At 50.2% G+C, this 13,481-nt stretch overlaps 1 protein-coding gene, 1 non-coding gene and 1 pseudogene across 4 annotated transcripts in view; all 3 read left to right on the top strand.

Annotated features, from left to right (window-relative positions):
* BCL7A (BAF chromatin remodeling complex subunit BCL7A) overlaps nt 1-13,481 on the top strand; it is a 31,297-nt gene that overhangs the window by 6,264 nt on the left and 11,552 nt on the right. For all 3 annotated transcript variants that reach the window (XM_027956473.3, XM_042234041.2, XM_027956472.3), the window contains 3 exons: nt 1,967-2,048; nt 6,931-7,027; nt 12,140-12,307. In XM_027956473.3, coding sequence (XP_027812274.1) covers nt 1,967-2,048; nt 6,931-7,027; nt 12,140-12,307 — 347 coding nt within the window. The remainder of the gene's footprint in view (nt 1-1,966; nt 2,049-6,930; nt 7,028-12,139; nt 12,308-13,481) is intronic.
* TRNAG-CCC (transfer RNA glycine (anticodon CCC)) lies at nt 9,002-9,074 on the top strand. The gene has a single exon. It is a non-coding gene; the product is annotated as a tRNA-Gly (tRNA).
* On the top strand, nt 10,645-10,825 carry LOC114108898 (U2 spliceosomal RNA; annotated as a pseudogene).

Below are 13,481 nucleotides of genomic sequence, written 5' to 3'. Positions count from 1 at the left end.
TCCCAGCATCAGGGCCATTTCCACTGAGTCGGCTGTTTGCATCAGATGACCAAACCGAAATACTGGAGCTTCAGCTTCAGAATCAGTCCTTCCAATGAGTATTCAGAGTTGATCTCCCCTAAGATTGACTGGTGTGATCTCCTTGCAGTCCAAGGGACTTTCAGAAGTCTTCTGCATAGTAGAATATATGTTGAGAAAAGCCAGGCCCCAGGCAGTCCACTGGTTAGGACTCAGTGCTTCCACTGCAGGGGGTTATGGTTTGATTCCTGGTTGGGGAACTAAAAAAAAAAAGCCAGGCCTTAGCTTCTTCCAGCAGAGGACTTTGGGAACCATGCGGGCACAGTTTGGGGCATGGAAGTGTCCGTGGTTTTGGTTAGCTGGGCCCCCAGAAGTCCCGGTGGTGGGTTGGTGCCAGCTGGTGGGAATGTGTCCCTTTAGCTCGTGAGGTTTGCTTTCCCATGGAGGGGAGGACCCAAGGCCGAGGTCTTGGCGGAGAGGCTGGACGAGGGGCCTGCGGCCGCTCGTAATTCTCAGCTCTGGTGCACCCGCTGAGGCCTCCTGGCTGCCACGCTACCTGCAGCAGGTGTGTCTGGCCCCGACATCATCTCATGGGGCCCTTGAGTCAGCTGGTTTCCTTAGCACGACCTCCCACGTCTCTGAGACGGCAGAGTCCGGTGCTGGGAGTGTGGACTCCAGAGCCCCAGCAACCTGGTTGGAATCCCAGCCTTTCTTCTGGGGGAACCTTCCCTGAGCCTCTGTTTCCTCAGGCACATGGTGTCTGGTTGTCATACCAGTGCTAGGGGCAGGAAGCTACAGGACCTGACTTACAGGCTGCGAGAGGTCAGGACCAAACTTGGGAGGCTGGGGTGATGACTAGAGGAGGAAGATGATGCTTGGAGCAGAGAGGTGGGAGGAGAGACTGGTCATTATCAGCATTACCTTTGGTGAAAACTAGTCACCCGCTTTCCTTCCCACGGCTTGTGGTTTACTTCTCACTGTCAGCTTGCCTTTGACAGCCGTGCCCCAGGTGTTAAGGATGCAGCTGAGGGTGGGTCAGGGGCAGCGGTGTAGACGGTCCTGAACTCAAGCCCATCTCTGAGTGTAGGGTCTCAGAGCAACCTCCCACCTGGCTCCTGCCCTCCGCCCGGCCTGTGCTTCCTGTCGCCACCCCTGATTATCAGCGTCCGGGGGCCGAGGCCACTGAGCATCCAGGTTTGCCCCGTGCTCTGTTCCCCTTGGCTGATCTAACTGGCGCTTGCCCGGAAGAGCCTGGGATGGTTACTCATGCTGTCTGCTCTTGCCTCCCTTCCCAGGACCTCAGAGGACTTGCCAAGAGGGTGGGGCGAGCCCCTGGATGCCCTTGGTGAAGACCCTCCCACCCCTACCCTACCCCCACTGGAGGAAATGCCCTGTTGGTCTGACAGTCTCTCTGCTGCCCAGAGGGCTCGGATGGCCCAGTTCCCTGGTTCCATGGGGGTGAAAGCTGGAGGAACCTGGGGCCCGATTCCCTTCATCCAGAGGAATCATCCCAGTGGCAGTGACCTGTCCCCACTCCCATCTTACCAAGCACTTCTACCCAAATACAAGAAAGCTGTCCACATGCTTTGTCTCCCGTAATTCTTGTGGCCACCTGGAGAGGTTGACAACCCCATGTGGTCCAAAAGATGGGGAAACTGAGGCTCTGGTGAAGTGATTTGCCCTGGGCGGCGGGGGGCGGGGTGGGGAGATCCCAGCCAGTGCTGGGATTCAAACCCGTGTCTGTGTGATCCAGAGACGTTCTCTCAGCCCCACCTGGGGCAGTCACTGTGTCATAGCTGCTCCAAGGGCATGTGGCCCACGCCGCCCCCCACCAGCGTGAGCAGGGGTCCACCCCGGAAGCCCCCTGGCCCATGCCCCCCTGCCACCAGCGTGAGCAGGGGTCCACCCCAGAAGCCCCTGGTAACAGGTTCTTCCTTGTCCTCTGCAGGGAGAAGAAGTGGGTAACTGTGGGCGACACATCCCTGCGAATCTACAAGTGGGTCCCCGTGACGGAGCCAAAGGTTGACGATGTGAGTATGGGGGCTGGTCCCCTGGAGTGGGGCTGCCCATCCACGCTTCCCACTATGGCGACGGGACTGGCTGTCCACTGCCACCTTCCATGTGGGGACCTGGGGGCAGAGCACTTGGAAAGCAGAAGGATCCAGCTTGGGGCTGGAGAGGCTGCTGGATCTACCCCTCACCCTAGTCTACCCTTCCCCCATAGTCCAGCCCTAGTTTGATGACACCACCCTTATGGCAGAAAGTGAAGAGGAGCTAAAAAGCCTCTTGATGCAAGTGAAAGAGGACAGTGAAAAAGTTGGCTTAAAGCTCAACATTCAGAAAACGAAGATCATGGCATCTGGTCCCATCACTTCATGGGAAATAGATGGGAAACAGTGGAAACAGTGTCAGACTTTATTTTTTGGGCTCCAAAATCACTGCAGATGGTGACTGCAGCCGTGAAATAAAAAGACGCTTACTCCTTGGAAGAAAAGTTATGACCAACCTAGATAGCATATTGAAAAGAAGAGACATTACTTTGCCAACAAAGGTCCATCTAGTCAAGGCTATGGTTTTTCCTGTGGTCGTGTATGGATGTGAGAGTTGGACTGTGAAGAAAGCTGAGTGCCGAAGAATTGATGCTTTTGAACTGTGGTGTTGGAGAAGACTCTTGAGAGTCCCTTGGACTGCAAGGAGATCCAACCAGTCCATTCTGAAGGAGATCAACCCTGGGATTTCTTTGGAAGGAATGATGATAAAGCTGAAAGTCCAGTACTTTGGTCACCTCATGCGAAGAGTTGACTCATTGGAAAAGACTGTGATGCTGGGAGGGATTGTGGGCAGGAGGAGAAGGGGACGACAGAGGATGAAATGGCTGGATGGTATCACTGACTCGATGGACGTGAGTCTGAGTGAACTCCGGGAGTTGGTGATGGACAGGGAGGCCTGGCGTGCTGCAATTCATGGGGTCGCAAAGAGTCGGACACGACTGAGCGACTGAACTGACTGAACTGAGGCGGGGAATGTCCCCTGCAAGTCGCCTCTTCCGACAAGAGCCCCGCGATTTGCTCCACACTTTAGTGCCAAAGTGTCCCCTCTCTTAGACTGAGCACCATGGTTTTGGGGTGGGCATGGTGGTACCTGCAGACAGGCAGGCCCTCTGCCGTCATTGTAGGGCCATTCCTGGCCCCTGACCATCTGTCAGACATTACTTTGTGGAGTTGAGCTCTGTATCCGCCCTGTACAAGGGAAGACATGAGCTCAGAGAGGTAAAGCCATTTCCCCAGAGTCACACAGCAACTGTCAGATCTGTCTGACTTCAAAGCACATATTCTCTACTCTTGGAGAGCCTTCTGGGGGTTGGAGCTGCTGGTGAAGAGTGACCCCAGAGAGTGGCGCAGAGAAGCCTGGGCTGTTGTTAAAGGGAGGGTTCCAGGTGGAGCAGTGACTATGACCACTAGGGGGAGCCCTGGTGTCTGTGCCTAATCTTCAATTCAGTCCAATTGCTCAGTTGTGCACTCTTGGCGACCCCATGGACTGCAGCATGCCAAGCTTCCCTGTCCATCACCAACTCCCAAAGCCTACTCGAATTCGCCTACTCAAATTCATGTCCATCGTGTCAGTGATGCCATCCAACCATCTCATCCTCTGTCATCCCCTTTTCCCACCTTCATTCTTTCCCAGCATCAGGGTCTTTTCCAATGAGTCGGTTCTTTGCATCAGGTGGCCAAAGTATTATAGTTTCAGCTTCAGCACCAGTCCTTCCAATGAATATTCAGGACTGATTTCCTTTAGGATTGACTGCTTGGATCTCCTTACAGTCCAAGGGACTCTCAAGAATCTTCTCCAACACTGCAGTTCAAAAGCATCAATTCTTTGGCGCTCAGCTTTCTTTATGGTCCAGCTCTCACATCCATACATGACTGCTGGAAAAACCATAGCTCTGACTAGATAGACCTTTGTTGCCAAAATAATGTCTCTGCTTTTTAATATGCTGTCCTAATCTTAGGGATTGATGGCTGGCAGCTGCCCCATGTCACAGATAGTTTTGCAGCTCTGTCACTCCCAGGCTGGTTACCCTCAAAGACCCCCAGGTCAGCTACTACCATTTCCAGTCAAAATCCAAAACGGTTCCACCAACAAGCCTCCCCATGAGCTGTACCTTCTGCCTGGAGTGCCATGCCTACTTGTGCAAGGGTGGTTCACACTGACCTACGTGCTTCCAGTCGTGACAGTATGCATGATTGGTAGGTTACTAGGGGCCATAAGTAGGGGCAGGGAATTCCCTGGTGGTCCAGTGGTTAGGACTCAGTGCTTCCACTACTGAGGACACAGGTTCAATCCTTTGGTCGGGACACTAAGATCCCACATGGCACGTGGCTTGGCCAAAAAAAAACAAAACAGGCAGGGCAAAGCCTCCCTCCGCCATTTCCAGTGACCTACCCCACAAGTCTGGGGTCTCCAGGCAGGGCTGAGGTGCCGTTCTTGACCTTTTGATCACGTGTTAGCCCCTAGGTGAGTCGACACTGGGCTGAGATGGCGGTGGCGTGTTGTCCCCTCTGGTCCTGGCCTGGTTCATGGAGCCACCAGGGCTGCTTTACCCCAGAGGCACCAAGACAGACCATCACGGCCTTTGGTGCAGGCCATTCCGGAGGTAGAGCAGAGTGCGGCCAGCCTCCTGGAAGGCAGCTTCTGGCTTCTGCCCATGTCTGCGCCTTGCACATCATTAGGTGTTGTATAAACGCCGGTTGCATTTGAGAAGATGTGGTCTCTGCTCTCAAGGAATTTATAATCTCGTTGGGGGAAGATAATTATAGAATAGCATGAAACAGACATCAGGGAAGCGCCAAATGGATTGTGATCAAGGAGAAAACGTAATCGATGGGGTATCGGGAAGGACAGGGCAGCGCAGGGCTGGAGAGACCTCTAGCTGTGTAGTTGGACAGGCTAGCCTCAATTAACCTGTGATTCCAGACAGGTGACCCCACCTTGCTGGGTCTTAGTCCCCTCTTTTGTGCACTGGAGCATTACTATCTGGCTCCTGGGGTTTTCTGCAACAGAGCAAAGGCAGTATATCATATGGGAAGAACTTAGCTCAGCGTGGCTGTGCAGACGGCGCTTAGATGCTAATTCGCTGTCATTTCTGAGCTGAGATGTACAATATTCCTGCCCGCTCCCTTTCAGGCAATGGGTCCCACGCCTAGCTGAGCACTTGATCCCCTGGGAGTCTCGACAAAATGCAGGTTCCCAGGTGCCACTCCAGACAGCTGAATCTGCATCTCTGATGGTGGTGGCCGGGAATCTGCATTGGAAAAGGACAGCTTTTCATGTTTTTAAATGCCCATTAATAGCATGGTTACATCATTTTTTTTCTTCAGAATTTTCTTGAAATTTTTATTCTCTTAAATAGGTAAAACGTGTTACAAAATTCAAATGTTACTTATAAACCCTTAAAAAAAAAACTATGACAATTTACCTGCATAAAATTCACACTTTTAAATTGTGCCAGCCAGTGTTGGTATGTTCACGGTGCTGCAACCATCATCACCATAATTCCAGAATGTTTTCATGACCCCATAAAGAATAAAGGAAACTCATACTCTCCTGAAGATCCTGGAGTCAACTATCTGTTTCTGTACATTTTCATATTCTTTAAATGTTACTTTATTTTTTAATAGCCTTATCTTTTTTAAAAAATATATTTTTTATTTATTTGGCTGTATTGGGTCTTAGTTGCAGCATGTGGGATCTAGTTCATTAACCAGGGCTTGAACCCTGGCCCACCAACCTGGGAGCTCAGAATCCCAGCCACTGGACCACCAGGGAAGTCCCCAGTATTATCTTTTTGTAAATCTGCATCCCATCCTGATGAGTACCTCTGACCCCACGCAGCTCTCTTCCTTGGAGACAACCAGTGTTCATTGATCCTTCCAGGGAGCGTGTGCACGCACACACACACACACACACACATGTTCCTTTATGCTCTTCCTTAACTGCCAGTGGCAGCATCCTGTTCACGTGTTCTGTTTCTTTTATACATCTCGGGGATACCAAAGTGTTTTAATATGTGGATATCTCTGCGGATCTTTCTGCGTTTGTACAGAAGAGCTTCCATGGCGTTTGTAATTGGTGTATGCCCTTGCATTGAATGAATGTACTGTACTTTGTTTAACAAGTCTTTTTCCAATGGATGCAGTTAGGTTGTTTCCAACACACTCCCACATGGAACTTCCCTGGTGGTCCAGGGGCTAAGACTCCATGCTTCCAATGCAAGGGACCCAGGTTCAGTCCCTGGTCAGGGAACTAGATCCCACATGCTCCAACTAAAGATCCTGCATGCCATAACTAAGACCTGGTGCAGCCAAATAAATAAGTTAAAAAAAAAATGGAACCACATGTAAGAGCATCCCCTTTACCCCTGCTTCCTCCCTGGGCTTTCCCTCCTCACCTGGTCTCCAGAGTCAGGTCAGAAGTCAGCTGACTGTTTTTAAGGACGGCAGTGTCTGGGGCCTGAAGATAGTTGAAATGCATGAGCTGGCTTTTCTATCCCTCACCTGGCATTCCTGTACCAGCTTCGGGCTGAGTAACCACAGCCTTTTCACCAGGGGAAATTCCCACCAGCCAGAGTGTTTGCAGGCCTGTGGGGTACCCCCTACGAGCAAGGTGGCGTTACCCCCAGCATCGCCAGCCCACCCCCAGAAACTTCCCTTCCACAGGGCTCCTTGATTCCAAAGCAAGGAGACCCCCTCATGGGACATGTTCAAAGCCAGGCCAGTGGAGCCCTCCAGAGACTTGGGGGCTCCAAGATGAGTCCTCGGAATAAAATACTCATCCCATTCCCCAGGGTCTTACTTGTGCGTGCACGAATGCACAATTCAGTGACTCGGTTTCTGCATCACTTTTCTCCTCCAGAAAAACAAGAACAAGAAGAAGGGCAAAGACGAGAAGTGTGGCTCAGAGGTGACCACCCCGGAGAACAGCTCCTCCCCGGGAATGATGGACATGCATGGTGAGCTTCCCGCGGCCGCCGGCCGGGCCCGTCTCCTGCCCGGAGTGCTCGGCTGTGTTTTTGTTTTGCCAGCAGGTTTGTTCACATTCCAGGCCAGGGGCAGGACCGGGAGGCCTCTGTGCCAAGGAGGAGGCTCATCGGAGGAGAAGGAGCTGATTTTCCCAGAGCAACGAGCCAAGAATCATAAAATGAGTCAGAGTGGGTCTTCCTGGTGGTCCAAGAACACCACGCTCCTGGTGTAGGGGGCCCAGGTTCAATCCCCGGTCAGGGAGCTCGATCCCACATGCCACAACTAAGACCTGGTGCAGCTAAATAAGTAAATATTTTTAAAAACTGAGCCAGAAACATTAAATAAGACCTCCTTCTCACCCAGTGACACAAACCTCGCAGGAGATGTTCTGTGAGTCCCGTGTGCCCAGGAAGTTTTTTGGAGTAACTATCTCTTTTTCTCCTGGGCCTGGTGTATCGTATAAATGACTCTTGTTTCCCATTTCCTATTTTGCTTGGGCTACTGGGAAGCTCTCACTGGATTTCTGACTTCACATGAATCATTCTGGGACCTTGGACCTGCCTTTCTACACTGATGGCTTAATTTCCTTTGCTGTCATATTTCAAAAGTTGTAACCAGTGTCCCATTGATCAGATCCAGGCTGGAGACATGCTTTGGTCCAGCGGTCCCCAGCGTTTTTGGCACCAGGGACTGGTTTCGTGGAAGACAGTTTTTCCACAGACCAGGGGGAAGTCAAGCAATGGGGAGTGGTTGTAAATACAGAATGAAGCTTTGTTCATTCGTCTGCCCCTCCTCCCCTGCTGTGCGCCCACAGACGGGTATCCGTTCATGGCCTGGGGGTTGGGGACCCATGCTTTAACCAGTCTGTAAGTGTTTTGACACTGCTGGTATTTTTTTTTTTTCTTTTAACCTTTTTATCTGAGAGGAAAGGCACAAATCATAAGTATATGGCTCCATGAAATGTTCACAGACTACATACCCTTTTGTAACTGGCCCAAATCAAGACAGAAGGTTGGGACTTCCCTGGTGGCCCAGTGGCTAAGACTCTGTGCGCCCAGTGTAAGGGACCCAGGTTCGATCCCCAGTCAGGGAACTAGATCCCATATGCTACAACTATAAGATCTAAGGAGATCTGAGTGCCATAACAAAAACCAAGCACAGCTAAATAAATACGAATTTTTTTTTTTTTTTTTTAAAAAGAAGGTTCCCGACAATCCACAGGGTGTCCGTTCCTGGCTGTCCCCACCCCATCAAGGCGAACCACCACCTGACCTCTAACAGCAGAGATTTGAACTGGAAGTGGCTAAAAAATTGAGTTTCTGCTATTTATAAACTACCAGAGATCTGCTTTTCTCCCTTCCTCTGAGGAGTCGGATCTGCCTGCCCTTGAGCGTGTGGATCCTTGAGGCCACAGCCCGCTGGAGCAGAAGCAGCCGTCCCTGCGGGGAGCGCCAGCCCCACAAGGCCCACCAGGCTTACCTCCTGTTTTGTCCTGTGCCTGCCCTCCTGGTCTCAGAGCTCCCAGCGCTTGCCATTCTCCGTCTCGATCCCAGTTTCTCTGTCTTTTGTCCTTCTGACCACCCGCGTTTTCTTTTTGCACAACGTAGTGGTATTAGATAAATCAACAAATAAGTCAGAAGGGAACATTGGCTGGATCTAGTTCCTAACCTTCCGGGCTCAGGGCTGTCTTAACTGGGGGAAGGGAGGCCAGCAGACTTCCCCGTTTGCACAAACTGACTAGTCTGGAAAACAGTCATAAGAGCAAGGATTCCTGCTGGTTGCCAAACTGGCTTCAGAAAAAAGCACAGGGGGGTGTTTGCTGACGGTTAATGTGACAAGAAAGTGACACACACACACACACACACACACACACACACACACACACAACACACACCCATACCTCAGCTGGCCATACAGTCATAATCAAGATGCATTTCATTTTCAAAAACAGCTTTTGGGGAACTTCCCTGGTGGTCCAGTGGCTAAGACTCTGCACTCCCAAAGCAGGAGGCCCAGGTTCGATCCCTGGTCAGGGAACTAGATCTCATATGACACAAGTAAGACCCGGCACAGCCAAATAAATATGAAAAAACAAAGAAATAGGTATTTGAGTTGGGGCCCCTGACTCCCTGGGGCTGGTCAGCATCCCTACTCTCTGGGTACCGAGGAGAGCCCTGGCCTGGCTTGGTTTCATTTCATTCATAGAATTACAGGTGAGAACCTTTAGAGCAGAGAGCTGGATTCTAATGTGTCTCTGCTAGGATCGCCCCTAGATGATCATGAGCTAGTTATTGAACATGTAGCCTTGGGTTTTTCTGTTTTTAACCTGTCACACAGGGATGGTAATACCTATTTCACAAGGTCGTTATGAGTATTAAATAAGAGAGTCCCTCAAAGGCCTGGGTGTGTCAGTAGCTAACATTGAAGAAGCCATCACATTGTGCCAGGCAAGCATCTTGCTAAGCCCATTTGAGGCATCACCTCATTCAGTCCTGGTAGTGAGCCCCTGTTGTACAGAAACCAAGGCTGAAGAAGTTGAAGGAACTTGCCTAGAGTTAGGAAGCTCATCACTGTCAGTGCTGGGATCTGAGGTCCTTTGGAGAATTCAAGTTTATGTCCACTAGCCCAGACTTAACTCCCCAGGAAAATCCAGAATGCCGAGCAACCCAGGTCCCTGATTCAGGAACCATGCTCACTTTCCAGTTTAGCACCTGTGCAGCCAAGAAAGACCCAAGTCTGACCACAGGTCGTGGAAGTCTGAAAGCTCAGGGAAAGTTGTGGGCCTGGTTAGAATTATCTGGAATGCTCCAGGCAGATGGATGGACCTGGGAGGAAGTGAGGGGACAGAGCTTCTGCATCCAGCTGTTTATATGTCTCCAGGATCCACCTGGGGTCAGCCCGAGCATCAGGGTCATGCCGTTACCAGGTTACCAGGCTAGGTTCAGGGCAGCTGACTCGTTAAACATGAGTGCTTACTGTCCTTAATCAGCATGACCCCATGCAAGCACCCACAGGTTGTGCCTTTGAGTTCTGTGTTTCTCGCACACACTCCCGTATATATATCTTGGCGTAGAGAGGAACTTTAGATTTTTCTCGAAAGATAAACCAGGGGGAGTTTACATCTTTTTCTTTTTTTTTAAGTCCCAGAATTCACAAGAGGGTGCCTTTGTGTAATGAGTGCCCCAGAGTACACTTAAAATAAGGTGCAATTTACCGAGTCAGGGCTGCAGGGCTGCCTGGGGCGGCCTCGCCAGGTGGAAGCAGAGGAAAGGCTCGGGGTTGGGGGCTGGGCAGGCCAGCATGAGCAAGGGCTCTGCTGCTGAGACTCAGTTTCCCCACCTAGGAGGTTTCTGAGATTAAACAAGGTGGCTGTAGATGCCCTGGCCTGGTGCCCAGCATGTAGTCGGTGCCCCAGACGTGTTGATGTGCTTGCTTCTCCTCTCTCCTCTCCCTCTCTCTTTCTCTGTGTGTCTGTTTCTCTCTCTCTCATTTTTACAAAAATGGCTTTGGTCCCAGGTGCACAGCATGGCCCAGAAAAGCAGGGTAAAGCTGTAGTAATATTTTTGAAATGATCGTGTGGGTATCTGTAGGTTAAAATGACTCTCTGATTGCTTCTCGGCCTGTTGGCTAAAACGAAGTGTGGTATCTGTTCTTATCAGGTAACTATCTCTATCCGAGGACAGTGTAGTGCATGGATCTTTGGAGGAAGGCACTGGGCTAGCAGCTTGCGCTGTCCGCTGCACACATCAGCTTGGCACTGCAGTACCTCCAGGAACGGTGCTCCCCCTTGGGGAGTAACTCAGTGTGAAAAGACAGATTGTAGGGAATTCCCTAGCAGACCAGTGACTAGGACTCTGAGCTTTCACTGCCGAGGGCCCAGGTTCAAACCCTGGTCAGGGAACTAAGATCCCACAAGCTATGTGGTGCAGCAAAATGAAGAAAGAAAAGAAAGGAAAATGACTCTTTGTGCCCAAGAGAGGGGTCCAGGGCGAGCAGGTATGTACCCCCAGGACCCCCAGCTCCACCCCTAGTGCCCTTTTTGCCCAGTGAACTTTCTTCCCCTTTTCCTTTTTAATATGAAAAAAAATGTCATAATAGAGAACAGTAGAGAGAATTGTTTGGTGAACTTCATGCCCACCCACCTAGATTTTCATAATATGATGCCGCATTTGCCTCACCTATTTTTTAAATGTGTTAGGTTTTTTTTTTAATTGAAATACAATTTTCAGATTCAAAATTGCACAGCTCTTGAGTATAAAATTCAGGGAATTGTGACAATTGCATGCAGCCTGTGCTAGATTTTAAAGTACGTTTCCCCCACACCATGATACTTAAGTCTGTACCTAAACACTTCAGCATGTGTCAGTGATAAATGACATTTCTATCTACCCACTGTACCATTATCACTCCTAACAAAATTAATTCCTTACTTTGAAACTCCAGACTGTATTCAATTCCCCAGTTGTCCCCAAATGTCTCTCAGAACTGGTGCATTCAAAACAGGATCCAGATAAATCCCACACGTCATGTTTAGTTGTTAGGTCTCTTAAATTTCTTTAATCTGTAATACGACAGTGATCTTTCCCGTTTCTCTTTTTTTAAAAATACTGATTGATTGATTTGGCTGTATCAGTTGCATCATTCAGGATCTTTCAGTACAGCAGGGGGGCTTAGTTGCTCCGAGCCATGTGGGGACTTCTCCAATCAGGGATTGAACCCGATCCCCTACATTGCAAGGCAAATTCTTAACCACTGGACCCCCAGGGAAGTACCCTCTTTTTTTTTTTTTAATGGCATTGACTTGGTGAGCCTGGGACCCTTGTCCTGTAAAATATCCACTTTCTATTGTGAACTTGTTTCTCTTTCTGTCTCCCCCTTTAATTTTGTATCAAGTGCAGTTGGTCCAGGGCTGGATCAGATCCCCTGAAACAGTTTGGCGATGCTGCCTCCTGGGACCACGCCCCAGCCTCTGCATAGCTTCAGAGCCAGGCCCACGAGATACCTGGTTTCTTCACCTGGAACGAGACTCTCATGACCCCCCACCCCTCTTTTCTCAGCAGCTGCAGCATTTCACACTGTGATTCTGTTCCCTCGCCATGCAGATGATAACAGCAACCAGAGCTCCATCGCAGACGCCTCCCCTATCAAACAGGAGAACAGCAGCAACTCCAGCCCTGCTCCTGAGCCCAACTCAGCTGCGCCCGGCGATGGCACCGACACCAAGGTGGACGAGGCCCAGGCCGATGGGAAGGAGCTCCCTGGGGCCGAAGGTACGTGCCCTCAAGGGTGGGACTCAAGAGAGACCTCTCTGTAGCCAGCTTTCAGCCAGGAAGCTGGAAGGGACTTTAAGGAGGTCCTGCCAAGTGCTGGCCCCCAGAAGGTAACGGTAGAGAAAGGTAATGCCTAGAGCTCATATTCTTGTTGTTTTAGAAGCTGTCTTGTCTGACTCTTTTCGACCCCATGGGCTGTAGCCCACTAGGCTCCTCTGTCCATGGGATTTCCCAGTCAAGAATACTGGAGTGGGTTGCCACTTCCTCCTCCAAGGGATCTTCCCAACTCAGGGATTGAACCTGCATTGGCAGGCAGATTCTTTACCACTGAGCCACTAGGGAAGCCCTATACATTTGAATAGGTTTGTTTATTTTGAGATTTCTGGGTTCTCTATGTTTATTTCTTTATTTTGGGGGCCATGCTGCATGGCTTGTGGAATCTTAGTTCCCCAACCGGAGGGTCAAACCCATCCCCCCTACGTCAGAAACATGGAGCCTTAACCACTGGACCACCAGGGAAGTCCCTAGGTTCTCTTTAAATGAAAAATTTCCAATATACAGAAAAAATGAAAGAATAGTGTAATACTTTCCTGTATACCCACCAGTTGAATTCATCAATTGTTGATATTTAAAATTTGGGGTCTTTTGTTTTTTTGTTGGAGGCTGTTGTTGTTTGAAGGTTTTTTTTGTTTTGTTTTTGCTTTGCCTAAAAATATTTTTTTCTGGGGCCATTTGACGTAAAGTTGTAGACTTTATGACGTCTTATCTCTAAACACTTCACTGTGCCTCTTTTAAAAATAAGGACATTCCCTTACATAATCACAGTGACCATTATTGCACCTCAGAAAATGAACAATACTTCCCGATTGTCTAATACCGAGGTGTGTTTTGGAGCATGTTGATGGATGGTGCATGGGCCGTGAGAGAAGGGGCTTGAGAGTGACTCCCGGTGCCTGGAGAAACAGCCTTGCCGTCATCTGTGATGGAAGAGAGGTGGAGGGGCAGGGCCGGTGGGTCTAGGGTGCCGGCAGATGCCCGAGCACAGTCTGGGGTTGCAGGAAGAGGCTCGGGGTGATGTGATCTTACCCGGTAGGGCAAGGCTGTTGGCTTTTCGGTGCTTGGGGAGAGTGTGCATCTCCTGGGGAGAAGGCCATCCTGTGCTGGAGAGCTCCTT

The sequence above is a fragment of the Ovis aries genome, chromosome 17 (genome assembly GCF_016772045.2).
Source record: "Ovis aries strain OAR_USU_Benz2616 breed Rambouillet chromosome 17, ARS-UI_Ramb_v3.0, whole genome shotgun sequence".
NCBI lineage: Eukaryota > Metazoa > Chordata > Mammalia > Artiodactyla > Bovidae > Ovis > Ovis aries.
This window is presented reverse-complemented; position numbering and strand designations above follow the sequence as displayed.